The 25,171-nt window shown below is 38.3% G+C and overlaps 1 protein-coding gene across 1 annotated transcript in view; it reads right to left on the minus strand.

Annotated features, from left to right (window-relative positions):
* Nucleotides 1-1,055: 1,055 nt before the first annotated feature.
* Nucleotides 1,056-25,171, minus strand: part of WBP4 (WW domain binding protein 4) — a 66,970-nt gene continuing 42,854 nt past the window's right edge. The window contains exon 10 of the mRNA XM_042927335.1: nucleotides 1,056-2,339. Within this exon, the coding sequence (XP_042783269.1) occupies nucleotides 2,129-2,339 (211 nt within the window). The 3' untranslated portion in view covers nucleotides 1,056-2,128. The remainder of the gene's footprint in view (nucleotides 2,340-25,171) is intronic.

Below are 25,171 nucleotides of genomic sequence, written 5' to 3' on the forward strand. Positions count from 1 at the left end.
CTGGGTGATTTGCACAGTGGCAGGCAATACCTGGTGGCTAGGCAGGGTGTAAGCATAGCTTTAGCAAAATTTGCACTGAGCCCAGGGACGAGGCCTCCAGGCTTGGAGGGGGAAAGTGCTCTGGAGAACTTGTGGGGATGGTATATTGGTAGTACGTTTGGAAGCAAGTGTCTGTGCAGTACCACCTCCTGCAGGTGGCTGTTTATGCTGGTGGGTGAGGGAGGAAAACAGTACTTGCCAGCTCCCTCATTTTCCAAATCCCTTAACATGCTCCATACTCAGTAGGAACAGCTCTCCTACTTGTTCCTGGCGTTGTGTAAGCTGCCATTTTTATGTTGCCTCTCCAAGCCAGCTGCTCTGTAAGAGCGGAGACACAGCTATCGCTTGCCCAGTGCAGAGTTGGCTGACTCCAGGATCCAAGTCCCACTGGTTTTACAAACACAGGTTGGCTTTTAAAGCCAACCTTATGGGGATTAGCTTTCTTTGCATGCGATGGCCTGTATCTCTGCTCTCTCCATACAGGAGAGCTCCCTCTCTCCTGCTGGCAGCCTCCCTCTGCCTAGCTGACCGTCCTGACCTTTGTGAGGCAGCTCCACGTCTACATTTAGCTGTGGTTTGTTCTGCCAGTCTTCAGATCATTCTCTGGTTTATTGACCTGGATATGGATGGTATCTAGTTGTAAATGTGGGACAGGGTGAGCTTGGGGTCCTCTTAATCCACCATCTTCCCAAGCTCCTGATGATAAGGTATGTTTTTTGCGTATTTTGTATGAGCTACGTGGGGGTAAAATAAAGTAGCATTCCATTTATGGTCTTATTACTTTCTCCAATTAAGGGCAGTTGAGCACCAAAATGTACTGCTTAGGTAGATGACAAATGCACTATTGAGAACCTAAAATATTTCTTCATACGCTACGTATTCATGAAATACCTAAATAAGTAGACTGATCAAATATAGTCAAATCTCCAAATACTGTTTCACCAATGCTGTTAACTCTGATCAGTATTAGGAAAAAAAAAAATCCAATCCAATATTAACTCGTTCATAAAGTTTTTAATAAGCTATCATTTTCTTACATGTACACTAGTAAACTTAAAAAGACAAATATTTACTACCAAACGTTAAATACTGTACAATTTATAAAAAATATAATTTTAAGAATTTGGAGTAATAAAGGGAAGAAACCATCTTCAAATGGATAAAATAAGAAAATTCTACTTGCTAAGAAATGTAACCAGAAAAGATATTTCCAATTTGTCTAAGGGAATACTAAAACTTTACTGAAGTCAGAGATCATACTATTTTTGTTCAAGCCTTTATCTACATAGCTTTAAATAAGCCTGAAAAATTACTTTCTAGTATATATAAGGCTGTTTGAAACAGAGTGCATGACTGAGAGAAGGACTATGCTAGCATGTGAAATCATGAAGAACAGGGATATATCTTATTCATCTTTATATCCTCAGCTCCTAGCATAATGCCTAGCTCAAGGTAAGTAATAATGTTTAAACAATGCTTCCTGCTTTGAACCAAACTGGGGAAATACACATTTCTACCTTTGGTCCAAATTTCATTCCATATTAAGCACTACATTTAAAGTTCCTGAGTTGCAGTCCTGGTTCTTGGCCCTTAGCCTTAAACTGGGTATGGTAGGCCAACACACATAAACATTCTGTATCAGCCTTTTGACAGAATCCTTAGAACTGAACCATCATGGGCCTGTGAATCTTCTCTTATGTGGTCTGATTCTTCTTTCTTGGATAAGTTAGTATCAGTGTGCAAAAGTAATGCATTTTCGGTGCAGGATAAGAATGTGCTTATGAGTAAGAATGGAATAAAGGCCTTGTTTTTCCATGTTTTAAGTAACAGATACATAGCATCTTATATTACGACATAATTAGCATTTTTAGACACTCAATATAATACACTGTATTACAATGAAATGTGGTGGTAGGCTTCCATTTTAGGAGCAAAAATAAGTTTCACATGAAAAAAGATTTATTTTAGATTCACAGAAAATACATTTAGAATAAATCTAAATTTTTAGCATTTAAACAAACACAGAGGAGCTTCAAGATGTATAGTCTCCATGCGGTCTGAAAAGCAGGTACAAAAAGCTCTTTTGCAATTACTGATCATCACCTCGTTGCCTTAAATTTCTAGATTTTCCATTTTCAATTCTTCTCTTTTTAAAGACTGGGGCCACTCCATCTGCCACGATTCCAAGAGAAGTGACTGTTTTTTCTTTAAATACCATTTTAGATTGTCCACCAATATCAGGTTCTGAAGTTGATACACACTCATTTTCAGTGCATGGAAGTTCAAAATCTACCTCCTCACTGAAACAGAAAGTAAGAACAAAACCATTATTTACTAGACTAAGACAAACCTTTACCTAACCTCTGAGTCCACCAAAAGCCCAGGATCATCTTTCTAATGATAGTGAGAAGTTAAAAGTCATTTCAAAGTAGGAAACGTGAAAAATACTATTTGAATACTTGAAAAATATTATTTAAAATACAGAGTACCTATTTAGGGGGATACGTGTCTGGAAAATTCTTTTTATTCTATTCTTTTAAATTCTGTTCTTTTATTCCTTCTGCACAAAGCATGTATCATCAAAGGAAATGCTTGTGCTTATACAGAACTAGCAGTACAAGTTGCAAAGGTGGATATGTGACAGTTATTTATGGAAAACTGGTTTTGCCATGAACTGACAAGGGCTCTGGGGGCTTACAGAGCACATGATGAAAACCATGGAATCCCACTGTCCTAGGGTAGGAGACTCTACATGGCTGTTTGCCTAGCACTCCTTTTCTATCTAAGATCTAGCCACCCACATGATTAGTGAAAGTAATCGGTTGACTAGTCTAGAGATTGGTACCTGACTGACATGAACCTATCACAGTATTCCACCCTCCACACAGTCAACTGGTCCCTGAAAGAGCAACTAAGCCATGCCACACTCATCAGTCCCACCCATGAGCTTTTTGAACATGGCCCAGAAAGACCATTATGTTTAACTAACTGTTTAGTGACTAAGAGTGTAAAACCTGTGGGGAACTATATATCTTCCTATTTAAAGGAATCCTGAAATGGTTGAGAATAAAGGTGGCTTATAGGGAAAAGGAGCAATGAGCAGCAGGGGGAAAGAGAATCCTGCCAATGTTTCAAGACTTGCTCTAGTAACCCCTCAGGCTGAGTCCAATTCCTGCCCTTCTCACAAGCGTGGTAGTTAGAACCTTCCTGGGAATCTTTGAACTAACAACCTATTTTTTATTTAAGGTAACTTGAGTTTCTATCACTTGAAACCAAAAGATTAACTGGTTAATATTTGTTATAGATTAATTGACCATATAAACACAGGTTTATGTCTGAGTTCTCTATTTTGTTCCAGTGATCTGTGTGTCTATTTTTGTGCCAATACCATATTGTTTTGATTACTACAGCTTTGTAGTATATCTCGAAATTTGGGGTTGTGATATCTCCGGCTATATTCTTTTTTAAGACTGCTTTGGCTATTTGGGGTCTTTTAGGGTTCCATACAAATTTTATTATTTGTTCTAGTTCTGTGTAAAATGCTGTTGGTATTTTGATAGGGATTATATTGTATCTGTAGATTGCTTTAATAGTATGGACATTTTAACAATATCAATTCTCCTAACCCATGAGCATGGAATATCTTTCCATTTGTTTGTGTTGGCTAAAACTTAATATATGCTATCAGGTCAATTATCTTAAAAGTACATGAAAACAAATTTGCTTCCCTCTCAGAAAGACTCTGTAGAAAGGCCTGTAAAAATAGTTTTACAAAATCTTTTCATGTCCCATCCTATATACACATGAATAAAAACAGGTTTAAAAAAATAGGTGTCTAGGCATTGTAATAAATATTTAAAAAAAAAATTTTTTTTTTTTTTATGTTTATTTTTGAGACAGAGACAGAGCATGAATGGGGGAGGGTCAGAGAAAGGGAGACACAGAATCTGAAACAGGCTCCAGGCTCTGAGCGGTCAGCACAGAGCCCGACGCGGGGCTCGAACTCATGGACCGCGATATCATGACCTGAGCCAAAGTCGGACACTGAACCGACAGAGCCACCCAGGCGCCCCTGTAATAAATATTTTTTAAGATTTTAAGTAATCTCTACACCTACTGTAGAGCTCAAACTCACAACCCTGATATCAAGTCACACGCTCTACCAAATGAGCCAGCCAGGCACCACTAATTTTTTTAAAATGTAAAAACAGTTTGGAAATTTGTTAGTCTTAAAACAAAACAAAAACAGAGAATATAAGTATAAAAATAAAATTTCAGGCTAGTAATGGCTAGTTCAAAACTAAAACAAAACTTTTCCACATAATATAACAAACACTTGAGAAAGAATCTATCTTAGATCATAATGTGATAAACATTTCCTCAAAATCTGATGAGGGGATGCAGCAAATAGGGATTCTCACTGGAACTGATCTTAAATCTGATTTGTTTTGAAAACATGCCTTCCAAAACTTTTTTTTACTGTATTAAAAATATATGTTAGGGGCTCCTGGGTGGCTCAGTTGGTTAAGTGGCTGGCTCTCGGTTTAAGCTCAGGTCATGATCTCATGGTTCATGAGTTTGAGCCCTGCATTGGGCTTTGTACTGACAGTATACAGCTTGCCTGGAATTCTCTCTCTCTGCCTCTCTCTCTCAAAAGAACAAATACTTAAAAAAAAAAAAATAGGGGCGCCTGGGTGGCTCAGTCGGTTAAGCGTCCGACTTCGGCTCAGGTCATGATCTCACGGTCCGTGAGTTCGAGCCCCGCGTTGGGCTCTGTGCTGACAGCTCAGAGCCTGGAGCCCGTTTCAGATTCTGTGCCTCCCTCTCTCTCTGACCCTCCCCCATTCATGCTCTGTCTCTCTCTGTCTCAAAAATAAATAAACGTTAAAAAAATTAAAAAAAAAAAATATATATATACACACATAATGTATATATTATATAAAATGTTTTATTATATATTAATATGCTATATGAATATAATTATATATAATTGATTATATACATATAGAATTATTATATACATATATAATAAATGCCATTTTTATTTATTTTTACTACTTCCCTATTTTCTCTTAGACTGCCAATGATGGTGCTTTTTCTAAGGTTAGTAGCCCCTGCAGTTGATACAGTATTAATTCTTGGCTTTTATTCTTTTATTACAGGAGAGGAAACTAAGGTTTAAAGAGGTTAAATAACTTGATCAAACTGTTATGTACATAGAGCTTGGATTAAAACCCAGGCCTTTCTGACCTAAAATCTGTATTTTTTTCCCCTAGACCACTCTGCTTCCAGGTGAAACTAAGAAATTCTATTAGCCAAGGAGAGAAACATTTGAGGAATGAAGTGTAGCAGGGTTTGGTCACTGGAAAAATGAATCTGTATCCAAGAAAATTTGATGTGAGATTCATTTATTTCATTTGAATCTTGGTGTTTCATATTATATTTTGTTAGAGTGATCAAGCTGTAACAGTCTTCTTTTTTAAGTTTATTTATTTTGAGAAAGAGAGAGAGCTGGGTAGAGGCAGAGAAGGGGGGAGAGAGAGAGAATCTCAAGCAGGCTCTGCACTGCCAGTGCCGAGCTTGATGCGGGGCTTGAATCCACGAACTGTATATCATGACCTGAGCCGAAATCAAGTTGGGCACTTAACCTACTGAACCACCCAGGTGCCCCCCTAGCATTTCTTAAGGGGAATGATGGGAAAGATAAAATAGAGAAGGGTTCCATCTTTGAAATGATGGTTCCATGAAGTTCCTAAGTGGAGGTTAACAGAAGTGGCAGTAAAGTAGGATATATATCCTTATGACATATTTAAAAGAAGTTTGTATTTGAAAGAAAAGGTAATAGACTGCAAGTAAATCTATTACAGAGAAATGTCTATTCAAATAACTTTGGAACAGCTACAAAAAATAATTATACAAGCACTTCCACAAAACCATACTCATTTCCAAATTCAAAATGCAAGAACTGTAAAGGTTATAGTATTTGAACACAACATAATAAAGGTGAAAAAATAAACACCCCCGCCACATGCATATTTTAAAATGTGAAAATTAATTAAAGGAAACTTTTTTTTTTTTTTTTTTTTTAAAGGAAATCTCATTTAGAATGGAGTCAGGCCAGCAGGGCAAGCTCTCACAACTTCTCACTTCTCAGTTCCAGACCTAACGGGAAGAGAGGGACTTTGCACAAGGATACTATTTTGCTATCCCAACAGGAGGAAGAAAGGCTTTCCTCCTCCCCCAAGCAACAATCCAGCCAATGAGACACTGACACCTCAGCCAGTGAAAACCCACTATACTTCCAGTTCCCAATTTACTCTAATGGACTTTTTTGTTTATAACAGCTTTCTCAACATCCTGTTTTCCTCTTTATTAAAGGGCATTCCTCTCCTTCCTTCTGAATTCTTGCCTATGGTTTTGCCCTATCTTGTTTGTCCTGGACTGCAATTCTCTAGTATTACTGAATAAACCTTTTTTTTTTTTTTTTTTTGCTGGTAAAATAACTGGCAATCTTATTTATTTTTAAAAGTTTATTTTGAGAGAGTGAGTATGGGGGAGGGGTAGAGAGAACAGGAAAGAGAGAATCCCAATCAGGCTGTGTCATCAGCATGAAACCCCACATGGGGCTCAGACTAATGAACCATGAGATCATGATCTGAGCCAAAATCAAGAGACAGAGGCTTAACCAACTGAGCCACCCAGGTGCCCCTGGCAGTTTTATTTTTAAAGTCAGCATTACTTGATCAAAAATGAGATCTAGTGAAGACCTTCAACAACTCTAAGGCTGGGGAGCAAAGAGATGACGGTATCTATAGAGCCAACTGGGTACGCTGTCTTCTCACCACCTACAGAGTTTGAAGGTAAGTTTTCTCCTGGATTTTGAGCGCCCTGCTTTGTGTTTAAGCCTCCAGGCTTCATTTGCAATCTGTTTTCAGGCCTTGTGTTTTTGTTTTTGTTTTTTCAATCTCTGAGAGTACTTGTGTGGCCTTCGGTCTGACTCCTTTTAGGACACGAGACTTCATGATGAAATCATGCTGGTCTCTGGCTTGACTCCTGCCTGGAATCAGACTGTGCCTACTGAAACTGTTCTAGCCTTTGGTCTGATTCCTTTTTAGAACCAGACTGTTCCTGTTGGAACTGTGCTGTTTATTTTTTTATTATTTTTGTAAATGTTTTATTATTTATTTTTTGGGAGAGAGAGAGAGAGAAAAACGAACAAGTGGGGGAGGGGAAGAGAAAGGAAGACACAGAACCCAAAGCAGGTTTAGGTTCTGAGCTGTCAGCACAGAGCCTGATATGGCGCTTGAACTCACAAACTGCAAGATTGTGAGCCAAAGTTGGACGCTTAACTGACAGCCATCCATGCGCCCTGAAACTGTGCTGTTTAGAAATTTCTTTCTGCTCTAGAGAAAAGCCTCTAAGAAATGGGAGAACAGTTATCAAAATGCTTGAGGGTACCCCCCACTTCTCCTCATGTTTCTGGGACTCTGGCTGGTTTTATGTTTAAAATTTAACGTCCTGGAGTGCCTGTGGCTCACTTGAGCATCTTACTCCTGATTTCAGCTCTGGTCATGATCCCAGGGTGGTGGGATCAAGCCCTGCATTGGACTCTGCACTGAGCATGGAGCCTGCTTAAAATTCTCTCTCTCCTTCTACCCCTCTCCCCAATTCACTCATTCTCTAAAATAAGAACAAAAAAACCCCACGTTAGGCTCTGTGCTGATAGTACAGAGCGTGGGACCCATTTCAAGTTCTGTATCTCCCTCTCTCTCTGTCCCTCCCCCATTCATGCTCACTCTCTCTCTCAAAACTAAACATAAAAAAAAAAGGGTCTCTTATTGGGGTGCCTGGGTGGCTCAGTCAGTTAAGTGTCTGATTCTTGACTTCAGCTCAGGTTATGATCTTGCAGTTTGTGGGGTAGAGCCCCACGTCGGACTCTGTGCTGGCAGGGAAGAGGCTGCTTGGGATTCTGTTTCCCTGTCTTCTCAAAAAAAAAAAAAAAAAAAAAAATTAAAAAAAATCTATCGTCTTCATGCATGTATATTTATAACTAAATGGATCAACTTAGCCAAAAGTAATTTTGAACCTCAATGGCTATTATGGGAAACTTTTAATCTTCACAAACTTGTTTTACTCAAATTAGAAAGCTGTGACTTGCAGAAAAACAAAAACACAACTGACTGGGATGCCTATTTTATTTTTTATTAAAATTTTTCTTACATATAGTATTAGTTTCAGGTGTACAATACAGTAATTCAAGAATTCTGTATGTTAGTGCTCATTGAGATAAGTGGACTCTTAATCCCCTTTACCTGTGTCATGCACCGCCCCTCCTGCCCATCTCCTCTGATAACCATCACTTTGCTCTCTAGTTCAGAGTCTGGGTTTTTTTTTGGATTGTCTTTTATTCCTTGTTCATTTGTTTTGTTTCTTAAATTTCACATATGAGTGAAATCATACAGTATGTGTCTTTCTCTGACTTATTTCACTTAGCATTATATCCTGTAGATCTACCCACGATGCTGCAAATGGCAAGATTTCATTTTTTAAATGACTGAATACTATTCCATTGTATGTATACACAACCTCTTCTTTATCCATTCATCTACTGATGGACACTTGCATTGCTTTCATAGTTTGGTTATTGTAAGAAGTGCTGCAATAAATATAGAGGTGCATATATCTTTTCAAATTAGTGTTTTTGTATCCTTTGGTAACATCCAGTAGTGAAATCAGCGGATCATATGGTAGTTTTATTTTTAATTTTTTGAGGAATCTCCATACTATATTCTACTGTGGCTGTACCAGTTTGCATTCCCAACAGTTATTGTTTGTATTTTAGTTTTTAGCCATACTGACAGATGTGAGAGATTTCTCATTGTGGTTTTGATCTGCAATTCCCTGATGATAAGTGATATTGAGTATCTTTTCATATGTCTGTTGGCCATCTGTTGGTCTCTTCTGGAGAAAAGTCAGTTCATGTCTTCTGCCCATTTTTTAACTGGAATATTTGTTTTGTTGAGTTGTATACATTCTTTGTATATTTGGATATCCTTTATCATATATGTAATTTGCAAATATCTTCTCCCATTCAGCAGGCTTTCATGTTTCTTCGTTGTTTACTTTGCAGTACAGAAGCTTTTATTTTGGTGTAGTTTATTTTTTGTTTCACTTGCCTCCGTAGACCTATCTAGAAATTGTTACAGCTAATGTCAGGGAAATTACTGTCTGTGCTCTCTTCTAGGATTTTTATGGTTTCATGTCTCACATTTAGGTCTTTAATCCATTTTGAATTTATTTCTGTGTATGGTGTAAGAAAGTGGTCCAGTTTCATTCTTTTGCATGTAGCTATCTAGTTCTCCCAACACCATTTATTGAAGAAACTTTTTTCCATTGTATATTCATTCCTCCTTTGTCAAAGATTAATTGACCATATAATTGTGGGTTCATTTCTGGGTTTCTATAACGTTCTATTGATATATGTGTCTATATCTGTGACAATTCCATACTGTTTTGATTACTACAGGTGTATGGTATATCTTGAAATTTGGGGTTGTGATACCTCCAGTTTTGTTGTTTTTTCAAGACTGCTTTGGCTATTGGGGTCTTTGTAGTTCCATACAAAGTTTAGTATTTATTTTAGTTCTGTGAAAAATTCTGTTGGTATTTTGATAGGGATTGCATTGTATCTACAGATTTTTTTTTTTGTTGTATGGACATCTTAACAGTATTTGTAATGTCTTTCTATTTGTGTGTGTCCTCTTCAATTTCTTTTATCGGCGTTTCATAGGTTGTTTTTTTTTCCAGTGTTTCATAGTTTTTGGGAGTTTAGTTCTTTTACTTTTTTGGTTAAGTTTACTGTTAGGTTTCTACTATTTTTTGGTGTAACACTAAAAGGGGTTTTTCCCCTTAACTTCTTTCTACCTCATTATGTGTATAGAAATGTAACAGATTTCTGAAAAACATTTTTTAAGTAGGTTCCACACCCAACATGGGGCTTGAAGTCACGACCCTGAGATCAAGAATTGCATGCTCCACTGACTGAGCCAGCTAGGTGCCCTGTATTTCTATATATTGATTTTGTATCCTGTGACCTTAATGAATTCACTTACCAGTTCTAGTAGTTTTTTGGTGGAACTTTAGTGTTTTCTACATATAGTATGTTATCTGCAAACAGTGAACATTTTATTTCTTCCTTTCCAATTTGAATACTTTTTGTTTTTGTCTAATTGTTGTGTCCAGGACTTTCAACAATATGTTGAATGTAAGTGGTGAGTGGGGACATCCTTGTCATTCTCCCGATCTTAAGGGAAAAGCTCAGGTTTTCACCACTGAGTATGATGTTCACTGTGGGGTTTCCATATATGGCCTTTATTATGTTGAACTATGTTCCCTCTAAACCTACTTTGTTGAGGGTTATCATGAATAAATGTTGTACCTTGTTAAATGCTTTTTCTGCATCTGTGCAGATGATAACATGCTTTTTATCATTCCCCTTATTGATGTGATGTGTCATGCTGATTAATTTGGGAATACTAAACTACCCTTTCATCCTCAGAATAAATCCCACTAGACTGTGAATGATTTTTAAAATGTATTGTTGGACTCAGTTTGCTAATATTTTGTTGAGGACTTCTGCATTTATATTCGTCAGAGACATTGGACTATCATTCTTTTTTCTGCAGTGTTTTAATCTGGTTTTGGTATCAGGGTAATCCTGGCCTCATAGTATGAATATGCAACCTTTCCTTCCTCTTCTGATTTTTGGAATAGTTTGAGAAGACTAGGTATTAATTCTTTAAATGTTTGGTAGAATTCACATGTGAAGCCATCTGGTCTTGGACTTTTGTTTATGGGAGGTATTTCGATTACTGATTCAATTTCATTCCTGGTAATTGGTTTGTCCAAATTTTCTATTTCTTCCTGACTGGGAGGTTATATATATGTTTCTAGAGATTTGTGTGTTTCTTCTAGGTTGTTCAATTTGCTGGCATATAATTTTTTGTAATATTCCCTTATAATCCTTTGTATTTCTGTGATGTTGGTGGTTATTCTCTTTCACTGCTGATTTTAAGTCTTTTTTTTTTTTTTTTTTGATAAGTATGGTAAAAGGCTTATTTTGTTGATCTTTTCAAAGAATGAGCTCCTGGTGTCATTGACCTGTTCTGTATTTTAAGTTACTATTTCATTTCTGCTCTAACACTTAAAACTTCTTCCATCTACTGGTTTGGATTTTGTTCTTCTTTTTCTAGCTCCTATAGGTATGAGGTTGTTTATCTGAGATATTTCTTGCTTCTTGAGGTAGGTCTGTATTGCTATAAACCTCCCTCTTAGAACAGCTTTTGCTGCATCTCAAAGATTTTGGATGATTGTATTTTCATTTTATTTCTATGTTATTTTTTATTTCCTCTTTAATTTCTTGACTGACCAATTCATTGTTTAGTAGCATGTTATTAAATCTCCATGTATTTGTGCTCTTGCCAGGTTTTTTCTTGTGGCTTTTAGTTTCAAAGCACTGTGTTCAGAACAGATGCATGGTATGACTTCAACCTTTTCCATGAGAGACTTATTTTGTGGCATAATATTTATTCTGGGGAATGGTGTATGTACACTTGAAAAAAATGTGTATTCAGCTGTTTTAGGATGGAATGTTCTGAATACATGTGTCAAATCCACCTGGTGCAATGTGTTCAGAGCCAGTGTTTCCTTGTTGATTTTCTGTTTGGATGATCTGTCTGTTGATGTACGTGGGCTGTTAAAGTGCCCTACTTTAGGGGTACCTAGGTAGCTCAGTCAAGCGTCTGACTTCAGCTCATTATCTCATTGTTTCTCATTGAATCTCTCATCACAGGGTTCAAGCCCTGTGTTGGGCTCTGTGGTGACAGCTCAGAGCCCGCTTCAGATTCTGTGTCTCCCTCTCTCTGTCCCTCCCGTTCACACTCTGTCTCTCAAAAATAAATAAACGTTAAAAAAAATTTAAAGTACACTACTATTAATGTATTACCTTCAATTACTTTCTTTTTGTTATTAACAGTTTTATGTATTGGGGTGCTCCTATTTTGGGTGCATAAATATTTACAACTATTATATGTTCTTGTTGGACTGTCCCCTTTAGTATTATATAGTGTCCTTCTTTGTCTCGTTACAGTCTTTATTTTAAAGCCTATTTTGTCTGATACATGTATTGCCACCTGGGCTTTCTTTTGACATCCATTTGCATGATAAACATTTCCCTATCCCTTCACTTTGATTCTGGTGTCTTTAGGTCTGAAATGAGTCTCTTGTAGGCAGCATTTAGATGGGTCTTGCTTTTTTATCCATTCTATCACTCTATGTCTTTTGACTGGAGTTAGTTCATTTGCATTCAAAGTAATTATTGATAGGTATGCGTTTATTACCATTTTGTTACTTGTTTTATGGTTGTTTTTGTACTTCTCTGTTCCTTTCTTCTCTTTTTATCTCATGATTAGTTGGCCTAAGTGATATACTTGGATTCCTTTCTCTTTAGTCTTTGCATATCTATTACTGGTTTTTGAGTCATGGTTACCATTATATATATATACATGCATGTATATATAATGGTAATTTGTGTGTGTATGTGTATACACATGTGTGGGTGTGTATATATCTTCTGCATGTAACATTCTATATTAAGTTGATGGTCACTTAAATTTGAACCTATTCTTTACCCTTCTCTCTCCCATGCCCATATTTTAGGTATATGGTTCATAATTTGTTTATTTTGTGAATTTATTTACATAATTTATTTTGTGAATCCCTTGACTGAATTTTAAATATACTTATTTATACTGCTTTTGTGTTTCCTACTTTACTTAGTCCTACTTATGGTTTATCCATGCAGAGTCCCCTTTAACATTTCTTGTAGGGCTATTTAGTGGTCATGAATTCCTTTATCTTGTGTTTGTCCGGCAAACTCTGTATCTCTGGAATGCCTATTTTAAATTGTACCTTGAGGGTTCCATATGTTTTCAGGATACTAAGTTTGCCTTTTTGCAAGATGCTATTTACAAATCAACTGAGGCAAACAAACAATTGAAGTCATCAGAACAAAAGCCATCAAAATGGCTTCTGAGGCCGTTTTCTCCCTCCCTCCATCTGCACCCATCTTGTGCTCAGGACCCACCTCTGGCAACACTTTTGTCTGTTCTTTCTGCTGAACTTGCCTTTTAATCTCTCTGCTTCGTCCTCTCCTGAACCTATTAAAACCTGGTTCTTTAAAGTTAAGTTTTCTGAGGAACTAAATAAACTTCAAGTTCCTTGTTCCCTGGACTAAGGCTGAATTGTGAGCCATAGTTAAAAAGTTCCCTAAATGACTGAGGACCTCAATAAGTTTGCTGAAGAATTCAACAGTTATTCAAATTTACCACTTTGGTTTCTCAGATTTATACCAATTATTCCATGTGCTTGTTGGTGAGAACCAGGCCAAACACTGGATGGAACCAGCCAGAGGAGAATATCCTGAAGGGTATTTAGAAAAACAAACATCTAACTTGTGGTAAGATGCTAGAAAACTTGTTGGAAATCACCAAGCAATTACAGTCGCTCTTCCTAAGCCTGTTGACTGAAACAAAACTCAGATTAGCACACAAAAGCTTGATGAACTTGTTCATGACTATTACAATTGACTCCACACTGTCTTTAAAGAAAATTTTGATCTTTCTTTAGATGTTAAATCCACTCAGGTAGCATTTAACTTTATGTTTATTTATGTTCTAAAGTGGGAATTTCTCCTTTAATTAAAAGGACCAGGAGAGGGGCCAACATGGTGGAGAAGTAGGGGGATCCAAAGTTCCCTTGTCTCTCAAACAAAGCAGTGTTGAAGCTAAAGGACTTTGAACTCCAAGAGTCTGGGAGGCAAAGAGACAGGGTTGCTTCCAGGGACCCACCGGGACAACCTGACGGGCCACAGGTACATGATGGTGAACGGGGAGAGATAAAAAGAATGGAGGGGAAGGATCCCCTTCTGTGGAGAGACAAGGGGAAGAGAAAGAAAGCCTGGGGAAACAAAGGACTGTATCTTGACAACAGAAAAACCTTAGACCAGGACGGAGAAAGATCCAATCTCTGAGGGGCTTTCTCCAGACTGGGGCCAGCTGCCTAGATCATGCACCTGGGGGGGTGGGGAGCCAGCTCCGGGGTGCAGTCCGCAGTAAGAGAAAGTGATCCCCTCCCTGGAGTGCTGTGGGACAGGACAAACCCTGCCTGCTTCCATCAGCCAGAGACAATGTATTGGGCAGCATGGAGCAGTGCTTCTCCAGTACAGAGTGAGAGTTTGAATCCCAGCCAAGTGCCAGGGCATGGGAGTTGGCAGAGCAAGACAAACTTCTTTGTGTGGCCAGCGGCACAGTGAGTATGGCTAGAACAGAGTGGTTTGGGACATCTGGTCCATGGAGGAGAGACTGGGGTGTCGCTATTTTTCTCCTCACCACCACCACCAAGTTGGGGCCTCAAGGATCGGACCCTGGGGCCCACAGTGGAGGCGTGACCCGCCTACACCAAACCATGCCCCTCTGTGCCTGATAATGCATATCTACTGGAGCGGTATAGACCCAGATGGCCCCTCCTCCAGACCTGTGCTGCTGCATTGCCTGGTTTAATTCTCCGACAATTCTTATATAGATACATTCTTCCTTCTATTTCTCCTTTTTCTCTCTTCCCTCCTCTAGTCTGGTTACTCTGGTTGTTGAGTTGTTTAAGCAGACATATTTAATTCACTGTCTTCATACATGCTCTATACCTCCTTTATTTTCCTTTCTTTCTCTCTAGAATAAGCCATATTGTCTGTCTGTCTGGACAACTTTATCTTTTCTTTTTCCCCCACCTCCTTCTTTATTTTCCTCTCTCTCTCTCTGGATTAAGTCATACAGTTTCTCTGCCTGGTCAATTTTTATTTTTTCTTTTGCCCCGCCCCTGTCATTTCTCTCTTTGTATGTACTCTTTCATCAGCACTGCCTCCATGCTGTTCTTTACTTGTAGTTGGTGTTTCTGGTTTGTTTTTTTTTGTTAGTGTCTTTACATGTTTTCTGTCTGCTTTTTGTTTGTTTGTGTTCCTTTCCAGGGCTACTTCAAGGAACAAATCAGAGCACACCTGGTGGAGGGTCCAAAACATCACTACGAGTAGGGAGGTAAAGTAACCAAAGTCACAACAACAGAGAGAAAGTCACACTCTCTAAAAACACCTCCTGAAGGGCCAGGCCCTGGAAAGTATATGACCCCCCTTTAATATAGTAATGCTTGTAGGTGCAGGGCACATAACAAGCTTTTAAAACACATTAGGGACAGAAAACTAGCCAAAATGATGAAATAGAAGAATTCTCCTCAAAAGAAATTCCAGGAAGAAATGACAACTAAAGAATTGCTCAAAACAGATATAAACAACATACCTTAACAAGAATTTAGAAAAGAGGTGGTCACAAGGAGGACTGAAGAGGCAGAGGAGAGAATAGGTGAAATAGAAGATAAAATAATGGAAAAAGATGAAGCTGAGAAAAAGATAGATAAAAAAATTCTGGATCACAAGGGGAGAATTAGAGAAGTGATTCAATGAAACGGAACAATATCCATATCATAGGAGTTCCAGAAGAAGAGAGAGAGAAAGGGGCCAAAGGTATACTTGAACAAATCATAGCTGAGAACTTCCCCAATCTGGGGAAAGAGAAAGACATTGAAATCCAGGAGGCACAGAGAACTCCCTTTAGACATAACCTGAATCGATCTTCTGCATGGCATATCATAGTGAAACTGGAAAAATACAAAGATAAAGAGAGAATTCTGAAAGCAGCCATGGATAAGCGGGCCTCAACAAACAAGGGTAGACACATAAGGGTAGTAGCAGACCTATCTACTGAAACTTGGCAGGCCAGAAAGGAGTAGCAGGAAATTTTCTATGTGATGAACAGGAAAAATATGCAGCTAAGAATCCTTTATCCAGCAAGCATGTCATTCAAAATAGAAGAAGAGATAAAAGTTTTCCCAAACAAAAACTGAAGGAATTCATCACCACTAAACCAGCCCTACAAGAGATCCTAAGGGGGACTCTGTGAATGAAATGTTGCTAGGACCACAAAGGACCAGAGACATCACCACAAGCATGAAACCTACGAATAACACAATGACTCTAAACCCATATCTTTCAATACTAACACTGAATGTAAATGGACTAAATGCTCTAATCAAAAGACACAGGGTATCAGAATGGATAAAAAAACAAGACCCATCTATTTGCTCTCTACAAAAGACCCATTTTAGACTTGAGAACACCTTCAGACTCAAAGTGAGGGGATGCAGAACCATTTATCATGCTACTGAAGTCAAAGCTGGAGTAGTCATACTTACATCAGACAAACTAGATTTTAAACTAAAGGCTGTAACAAGAGATGAAGGAAGGCATTATATAATAGTTACAGGGTCTATCCATCAAGAGGAGCTAACCATTATAAATGTCTATGCACTGAATTTGGGAGAACCCAAATATATAAAACAATCACAAACATAAGCAATCTTATTGGTAAGAATGTGGTAATTGCAGAGGACTTTAATACTCCACTTACAACACATCATCTAGACACGCCATCTAGACAGAAAATCAGTAAACAAAGGCCCTGAATGATACATTGGACCAGATGGACTTGACAGATATGTTTAGAACTCTGCATCCCAAAGCAACAGAATATACTTTCTTCTGGAGTGCACATGGAACATTCTCCAAGAAAGATCACAAACTGGGTCACAAAACAGCCCTCAATAAATATAAAAGAATTGAGATCATACCATGCACACTTTCAGATCACAATGCTATGAAACTTGAAATCAACCACAGGAAAAAGTCTGGAAAACTTCTAAAAGCATGGAGGTTAAAGAACATCCTACTAAAGAATGAATGGGTCAACCAGGCCATTAGAGAAGAAATTAAAAAATACATGGAAACAAATGAAAATGAAAACACAACAGTTCAAACCCTTTGGGATTTGACAGTCCTAAGAGGACAGCAAAAACAGCAGAGACAGTTGTAAGAGGAAAATACATTGCAATCCAGGCCTAACTCAAGACACAAGAAAAATCCCATATACAAAATCTAACAGTACAGCTAAAGGAACTAGAAGCAGAACAGTAAAGACACCCTAAACCCAGAAGAAGAAGAGAAATAATAAAGATCAGAGCAGAAATAAACAATATAGAATAAAAAAAAAAAAAAAACCCAAAACAAAACAGTAGAGCAGATCAACAAAAGCAAGAGTTGGTTTTTTGAAAAAATAAAAACAAAATTGATAAATCTCTAGCCAGGCTTCTCCAAAAGAAAAGAGAGAGGACCCAAATAGATAAAATCATGAATGAAAATGGAATTATTACAACCAATCCCTTAGAAATACAAGCAATTATCAGGGAATATGAAAAATTATATATATGCCAACAAACTGGACAACCTGGAAGAAATGGATAAATTCTTAAACACCCATACACTTTCCAAACCCAAATGGGAAGAAAGAGAAAATCTGAACAGACCCATAACTAGTGAAGAAATTGAATCAGTTATCAAAAATCTCCCAACAAATAAGAGTCCAGGACCAGATGGCTTCCCTGGGGAACTCTACCAGACATTTAAAGCAGAGATAATACCTATCCTTCTCAAGCTGTTCCAAAAAATAGAAAGGGAAGGAAAACTTCCGGACTCATTTTATGAAGCCAGCATTACCTTGATTCCCAAACCAGAGATCCCACAAAAAAGGAGAACTACAGGCCAATATCCCTGATGAACATGGATGCAGAAATTCTCAAGATAATAGAAAATCGAATTCAACAGCATATAAAAAAAATTATTTACCATGATCAAGTGGGATTCATTCCTGGGCTGCAGGGCTGGTTCAATATTTGCAAATCAATCAATGTGATACATCACATTAATAAAAGAAAAGAACCATACGATCCTGTTAATAGATGCAGAAAAAGCATTTAACAAAATACAGCATCCTTTCTTAATGAAAACCCTCGAGAAAGCTGAGGAACATACTTAAACATCATAAAAGCCATTTATGAAAAGCCCACAGTTAATATCCTCAATGGGGAAAAACTGAGAGCTTCCCCCCCCGAGATCAGGAACACGACAGGGATGTGTACTCTCACCACTGTTGTTTAACATAGTGTTGGAAGTCCTAGCATCAGCAATCAGACAACAAAATGAAATTACAGGCATCCAAATTGGCAAAGAAGAAGTCGAACTTTCACTTTTTGCAGACGACATGAGACTCTACATGGAGAACCCAACAGATTCCACCAAAAGTCTGCTGGAACTAATACATGAATTCAGCAATGTCACAAGGTACAAAATTAATATACAGAAATCGGTTGCATTTTTATACACCAATAATGAAGCAACAGAAAGAGAAATAAAGAAATTGATCCCATTCACAATTACACCAAGAATCATAAAATACCTAGGAATAAACCTAACCAAAGATGTAAAAGATCTATATCCTGAAAACTATAGAAAGCTTATGAAGGAAACTGAAGAAGATACAAAGAAATGGAAAAACATTCCATGCTCATGGATTGGAAAAATAAATACTCTTAAAATGTCAATACCACCCAAAGTAATCTATACATTCAATGCAATCCCAATCAAAATTGCTCCAGCATTCTTCTCAAAGCTAGAACAAGCAATCCTAAAATCTGTATGGAACCACAAAAGACCCTGAATAGCCAAATTTATACTGAAGAAGAAAACCAAAGCAGGAGGCATCACAATCCCAGACTTTAGTCTCTACTACAAAGCTATAAGCATCAAGACAGTATGATACTGGTTGGCACAAAAACAGACACATAGACCAATGGAATAGAATAAAGACCCCAGAACTGGACCCACAAATGTATGGCCAACTAATCTTTGACAAAGCAGGAAAGAGTATCCAATGGAAAAAGACAGTCTCTTTAACAAATGGTCCTGGGAGAACTGGACAGCAACATGCATAAGAATGAAACTAGACCACTTTCTTACACCATACACAAAAATAAACTCAAAATGGATGAAAGACATAAATGTGAGACAGGAAACCATCAAAATCCTAGAGGAGAAAGCAGGCAACAACCTCTTTGACCTCAGCTGCAGAAATTTCTTACTTGACATGATCTCCAAAGACAAGGGAATTAAAAGCAAAAATGAACTGCTGGGACCCCATCAAGATAAAAAACTTCTGCACTGCAAAGGAAACAATCAACAAAACTAAAAGGCAACCGATGGAATGGGAAAAGATATTTGCAAATGACGTATCGGATAAACGGCTAGTACCCAGAATCTATAAAGAACTCACCAAACTCCACACCTGAAAACAAATAATCCAGCGAAGAAATGGGCAGAAGACATGAATAGACACTTTTTTAAAGAAGACATCCAGATGGCCAATTGACACATGAAAAGATGCTCAACGTCACTCTTCAACAGGGAAATACAAATCAAAGCCACACTGAGATACCACCTCACCCTAGTCAGAGTGGCTAAAATGAACAAATCAGGAAACTATAGATGCTGGCGAGGATGTGGAGAAATGGGAACCCTCTTGCACTGTTGGTGGGAATGCAAATTGGTGCAGCTGCTCTGGGAAACAGTGTGGAGGTTCCTCAAAAAATTAAAAATAGAACTACCCTATGACCCAGCAATAGCACTATTAGGAATTTACCCAAGGGATACAGGAGTGCTAATGCATAGGCACACATGTAACCCAATGTTTATAGCAGCACTTTCAACAATAGCCAAATTATGGAAAGAACCTAAATGTCCATCAACTGATGAATGGATAAAAGAAGATGTGGTTTATATATACAATGGAATACTACTTGGCAATGAGAAAGAATGAAATGCTGCCATCTGCAGCAACATGGATGAAACAGGAAGGTATTATGCTGAGTGAAATAAGTCAGTCAGAGAAGGACACACATGTTTTCACTCAAGTGGATCTTGAGAAACTTAACAGAAGTCCATGGGGGAAGGGAAGGGGGAAAAATAGTTACAGACAGAGAGGGAGGGAGCCAGACCACAAGAGACTCTTAAATACTGGGAACAAACTGAGGTGGATGGGGTGGTGGGGGAGAGGGGAAAATGGGTGATGAGCATTGAGGAGGGCAACTTGTTGGGATGAGCACTGGGTATTGTATGTAAGACAATTTGACAATAAATTATATTAAAAAAAAAAAAAAAAAAAGGACTAGGTTGAAATGGTAAATTGCCCACCCCAGATTTAGTTAACATGGCAAACCTGCTCACTTGCATCCTAGGTGAGTCACCTACAAGAAAGACTGCTAAAATGATCAATTTTCAACTCTGGCAAATGAAGGCCCCTAAACACACACACACACGCACGCACCAAACGAACCTAGTGTCTGCTATTATACTGCAAAGAGCCAGGGCAGTTTAAAAAAAAAAAGAAGGTTGTTATAAACTTAAGCTCTCTGGGCACCTTCAGCCCTCTAGTCAGTCTTTCTAATGAATTCCTAATTCCCAATGATGGGGCTCTGAGGAACTACAGGGACTCTTCCCTCTTAATCAGCTTTGGGAAACCTCTCTCCAGATTGGGAAAAAATCTCTCTCTTCGTAGCGACAGCAGAGCTATACTCTCTGTCATCCACCCCACTGCTACAAGGCAGCCCCTGCCTCGGAGTAGTAAAACAGTTCAAATAGAGGGGGTCTCTAATAAACGTCATCAGGTACCTATCTCCGAATCTATTCCCTTTTGTCTAGGTTTTTTCCCCCTTAGTTATTACATCCCTATTCATTTATTGGGCCTAGATTTCTTAGATGAGTATATTATGTCAGAACTTCTTTATCCCAAGAGAGAGAAATAATTTTAGAATTTGACAGTATTAATCAAAATAGCCAAACAGAGGATCTAGATGACCTTTGACATCTTTTATTCCTATTGAACCAGCTACCAACCTCTTTATGGGCAAAATCCCCAAGTGATATTGGCAGAATCTACAGTGAACCTCCCATCAAGATTCACATAGTGTTCTCAAAACCTCATCTTATAATTAATCAATACCAGATAAGTAAAGAAGCCCTTTCAGGATTCACACTTGTAATACTAGATTACGAGGCCCAGGGCCTCACTATCCCTCTTCCCTATTCCCTGTAGTAAGTACTTTACCAAAGGCTAAGGATGGAGGTTCTTCCAAAATCTCTGAACAATAAATAACACTGCTATCCCTTAGCACCCTGTTGTTGGTAACCCCCATATGCTACTAGCTGCCATTTTTACTGAAAGAAAACTTTTCATTGTAATCGACTTAAAAAGTACATTTTTAGTATTAAAGTTGATGGGGATAGCCTGTATCTTTTTGCTTTCATCTGGAAAGAATGGAAATACACCTGGAGAGTAATTCTCCAGGGTACTTCTTTTTCACAACCTTAAAAGCTGATTTGGATATCAAGTTTTCTGCAGGTCTGTTTTATAAAATGTAGATGATATGCCTCTCTGTTTGGCCTTAAAGGGACATAAAATCTCCAAAGAAAAATTGTAGTTTGCTCAAACTCAGGTTAGACACTTAGGGCAACTGATCTCAAAATAAGGACTACATTTGGATCCAGGTAGACTTCAAGGCATCCTGAATTTCCCCCAATCTAAAACTAGGCAGTAATTACAAGGCTTTCTTGCACTGGCTGGCTACTGTCAAAACTGAATTCCTAACTTCTCTATAATGGCTCAACCTTTACACGCTTTATTAAAAAGTGACAAACATAACCCTGTTATTGGGAAAGATGACATGGCCTTTGAGAACTTAAAGCCTAATAAAGCCCCTTGCTCTTGGACATCCTAATTATCAACTTTCCCTTTTTCCTTCATATATGAGAAGGAAGGGAAGGCCCTTGGAGTACTCATCCCAAAACATGAGGAACATCATGGACCCACATGCTATTAAAGCCAAGTAGACCCTGTGGCACAGAGATATCCCTCCCCTTGCCTCAGAGCCATTTCTGCCACTGCTTTTTTAGTTAAGGCCACTCATGAAATAGGGGATTCTCTTCATGTGTCCTCGAGCCCGTGCAGCAGAAGCCCTCCTGAATTCTCTTCACACTCTTGCTCACCTCATATGAAATCCTTCTAACTGCTCCCGATATAACTCTTTCTCATTGCAATAACCTTAACCCTCTTATTCTCCCCTCCTTCATGGATGAAATCCCTCATGACTACTTAATGCTGACAGCTCACCTTTTGATTCCCTGTGACCATTTACAGGAAATTCCTTAAACCAATGCAGATTTTTCATGGTTTACTGATGGTTCTTATTTAAAGGATAAAAATGGTAAATATTGTGCCCGGTATATTACTGCATACTCCTTTTGAAGTCATTGAGGTGGCACCTTTAACCTTTGACTACTTCAACCCAAGAAGGTGAGGTACACATCCTTACTTGAGCTTGTACCTTAATCAATGGTAAAACTATAAATGTTTAAGCTGACAGTTGGTATACCTTTGGGAGAGCTAATGACTTTGGAATATTATAGAAACAAGGTGTCCTTACCTCTAATGAAACTAAAAATGACTTATGTCCAAAATTTATCAGATGTTGTACTTTTGTCAATAGCTCTAGTTATTATTAAGGTTCCTAGGCATTCTAGACTTAACTCTCTTATAGGCCAAAGGAAACCACCTCGTTGATACCTCTGCCAAAAATGCTGCACTCAAGGAGACCAATAGCCAAACCTCTATCAAGTCCACAGGGATATTATCCCAAATGATAATCTGGAAAAACTGACAAGTGATATCTAACAATTGGCCCCAGGCAAGCAGGAACACTATTTGAAATGTAATAATCATTGGCTTGATAAAAAGACAACTTTGGTTTGGACTATATAACAATCTAGTCTTACCAGTAGTTCTAAGATTCCTAATACTTAGCTCTGTATATGCTTTAAACCTGTGGTTTACTGATAAAATAATAGCATTCCTCAACCAATACTGGTGAGGAAAGTTAATAAGGCAGCAAAAAGTGCCTAAATCACTTGTCCCACTTTTCCAAAGTACATTCCAGGGAAACCTGTTTGTAAAAATGGATTTCATACAACTTGTCCCTCTCATGGGTAAATGTTTTAGTCATGGTTTGCATGTTTTCTCACTGAATCAAAGCTTTCCTTTGTAGACAAGCCAATAATGCTTCTGTGGCTAAAATTCTGAGATTATCTCTACCTGGGAACCCCTCTCAAATTTCACAGTGAGTGGGGAATCCTTTTTATTGGCCAGGTGCTTTGACAAATCTATGCTGTTTGGCCAGTTTTAGAACACTTTCATTGTGCATACCATCCTTAATCCTCAGTTACTCACATGCAGTAACAGCACTATTAAGTACTACAACTGGTACAATTTGTAGAGACCCTCCAAAAGCCTGACCAAAACCTCTCACTCTCTGAGACAGTCACAGGATTTCCAATACACTTGGCTCTTGTCTCCTCTGACGCACAGTTAATAAAAGAACATAGGGGCGCCTGGGTGGCTCAGTCATTTAAGCGTCCAACTCTTGATTTTGGCTCAGGTCATGATCTCACAGTTGTGAGCTCCGTGCTTGCGATCCCTCTCTCCCTCTCTCTCTGCCCTTCCCCTGCTCACACGTGCTCTCTCAAAATAAATAAACATTAAAAAAGAAAGAAAATATACTTCAACACTGTAAAGACCTAATTGCTTCTATCAAAAATAACCATGTTTTGGTACATGTTTTTCACAGTGCACTTTGGAGGAGACAAAGACCTTAAGTATCACATCTCGCAAACTGAGGATTTTGTCTGCTGTAAAATGCACCTCCACATACTCTTCTACCTTGCTAGAAAGGTTCTTATCGGGAACTACAAACCAATCCTTATGCCTCCAAACTCCAGGGACTAGACTTTTGGTTCATGTAAAGAAAACACCTGGGGTGCCTAGGTGGCTCAGTTAAGTGTCTGACTTTGGCTCAGGTCATGATCTCATGGGTCATGAATTTGAGTCCCGCATCAGGCTCTGTGCTGACACCTGGGAGCCTGGAGCCTGCTTCTGATTCTGTGTCTCCCTTTCTCTCTGCCCCTCCCCCGGTTGTGTTCTGTCTCTCTCTCTCAAACATAAACAAACATTAAAAAGGGAGGGAGGGAGGGAGGGAGGAAGGAAGGAAGGAAGGAAGGAAGGAAGGAAGGAAGGAAGGAACCAAACCCTGACTGGATCTGTACATCACCTGGTGACCTGAAAGTACAGATTTGCTGAAACTGAAGCAGATGACATCTGATGACATAGTTTTCCCTATGTCTGGACCAGGCTGAATACCTTTTTCTCACTTTCTTCTTTCTCATGGAAAGACAAGGTACTCATCTGCATTTCTCAAGCCCTTGCAAAAAACCCCCTTCTTTTGATTATGGCTTTTAGGAAAAAGCCTTTTCATGATCCTAGGACAAATTAATTTTTTACTTGCTTTTTTAAAGGGTCAGAAGTTTCAGAATTCACAGAAGTTTTATTTCATCTAAACTATTAACTGATGTTAGATTCTTATCCAAAATAATGGGTCTCTAATTTTGCAAACTTACTGACTGTATTATTAATAACACATTTGGTTCTAGATACTTCTTCTGAGATAACACTTTAAAAAAGTCGAAATTTCAAGTTTTGCTATTTTGCAAAAAGCTCACCAGCTTTTGCTTCATGATTATACCTGCACTGTATCTTCCAAAATGCATTTGGTTAGTTCTTTCAGTGTGCAGTATCTACTATTGTGTTTTCATGGTTGCTTTAAGTGGGGACTTCTGGAAAGGAGGCATACACAAGCCCAGGTTTGCCTTCACAGGGAGAACCATTCTCCCCTAAGTTGGAATAAGTGCCAAAAAATATTTCACCTGGCTACTTTCAGACCAAGAGTCCTGGTTTGGAACCATTATATGATTTGGAATTGTTACTTCTGTTTTGTGTAAATTATTTTAAGTTTTATATATTTTTTGCCTATTCAACAAAAAAAAAAGTGTACCCAATAAAGTGATGTTGGCCCAACACTTTAAGATGACCTCCAACACTTAGAACCTGAAGAAGACTGGGACTTTAAGTGGGAGTACCTCAGAGTTTCTTCCTCTTAACTTTCCTAGTTAATCAAATGTGGCTTTAAGTAGTTTCCA

The sequence above is a fragment of the Panthera leo genome, chromosome A1 (genome assembly GCF_018350215.1).
Source record: "Panthera leo isolate Ple1 chromosome A1, P.leo_Ple1_pat1.1, whole genome shotgun sequence".
NCBI lineage: Eukaryota > Metazoa > Chordata > Mammalia > Carnivora > Felidae > Panthera > Panthera leo.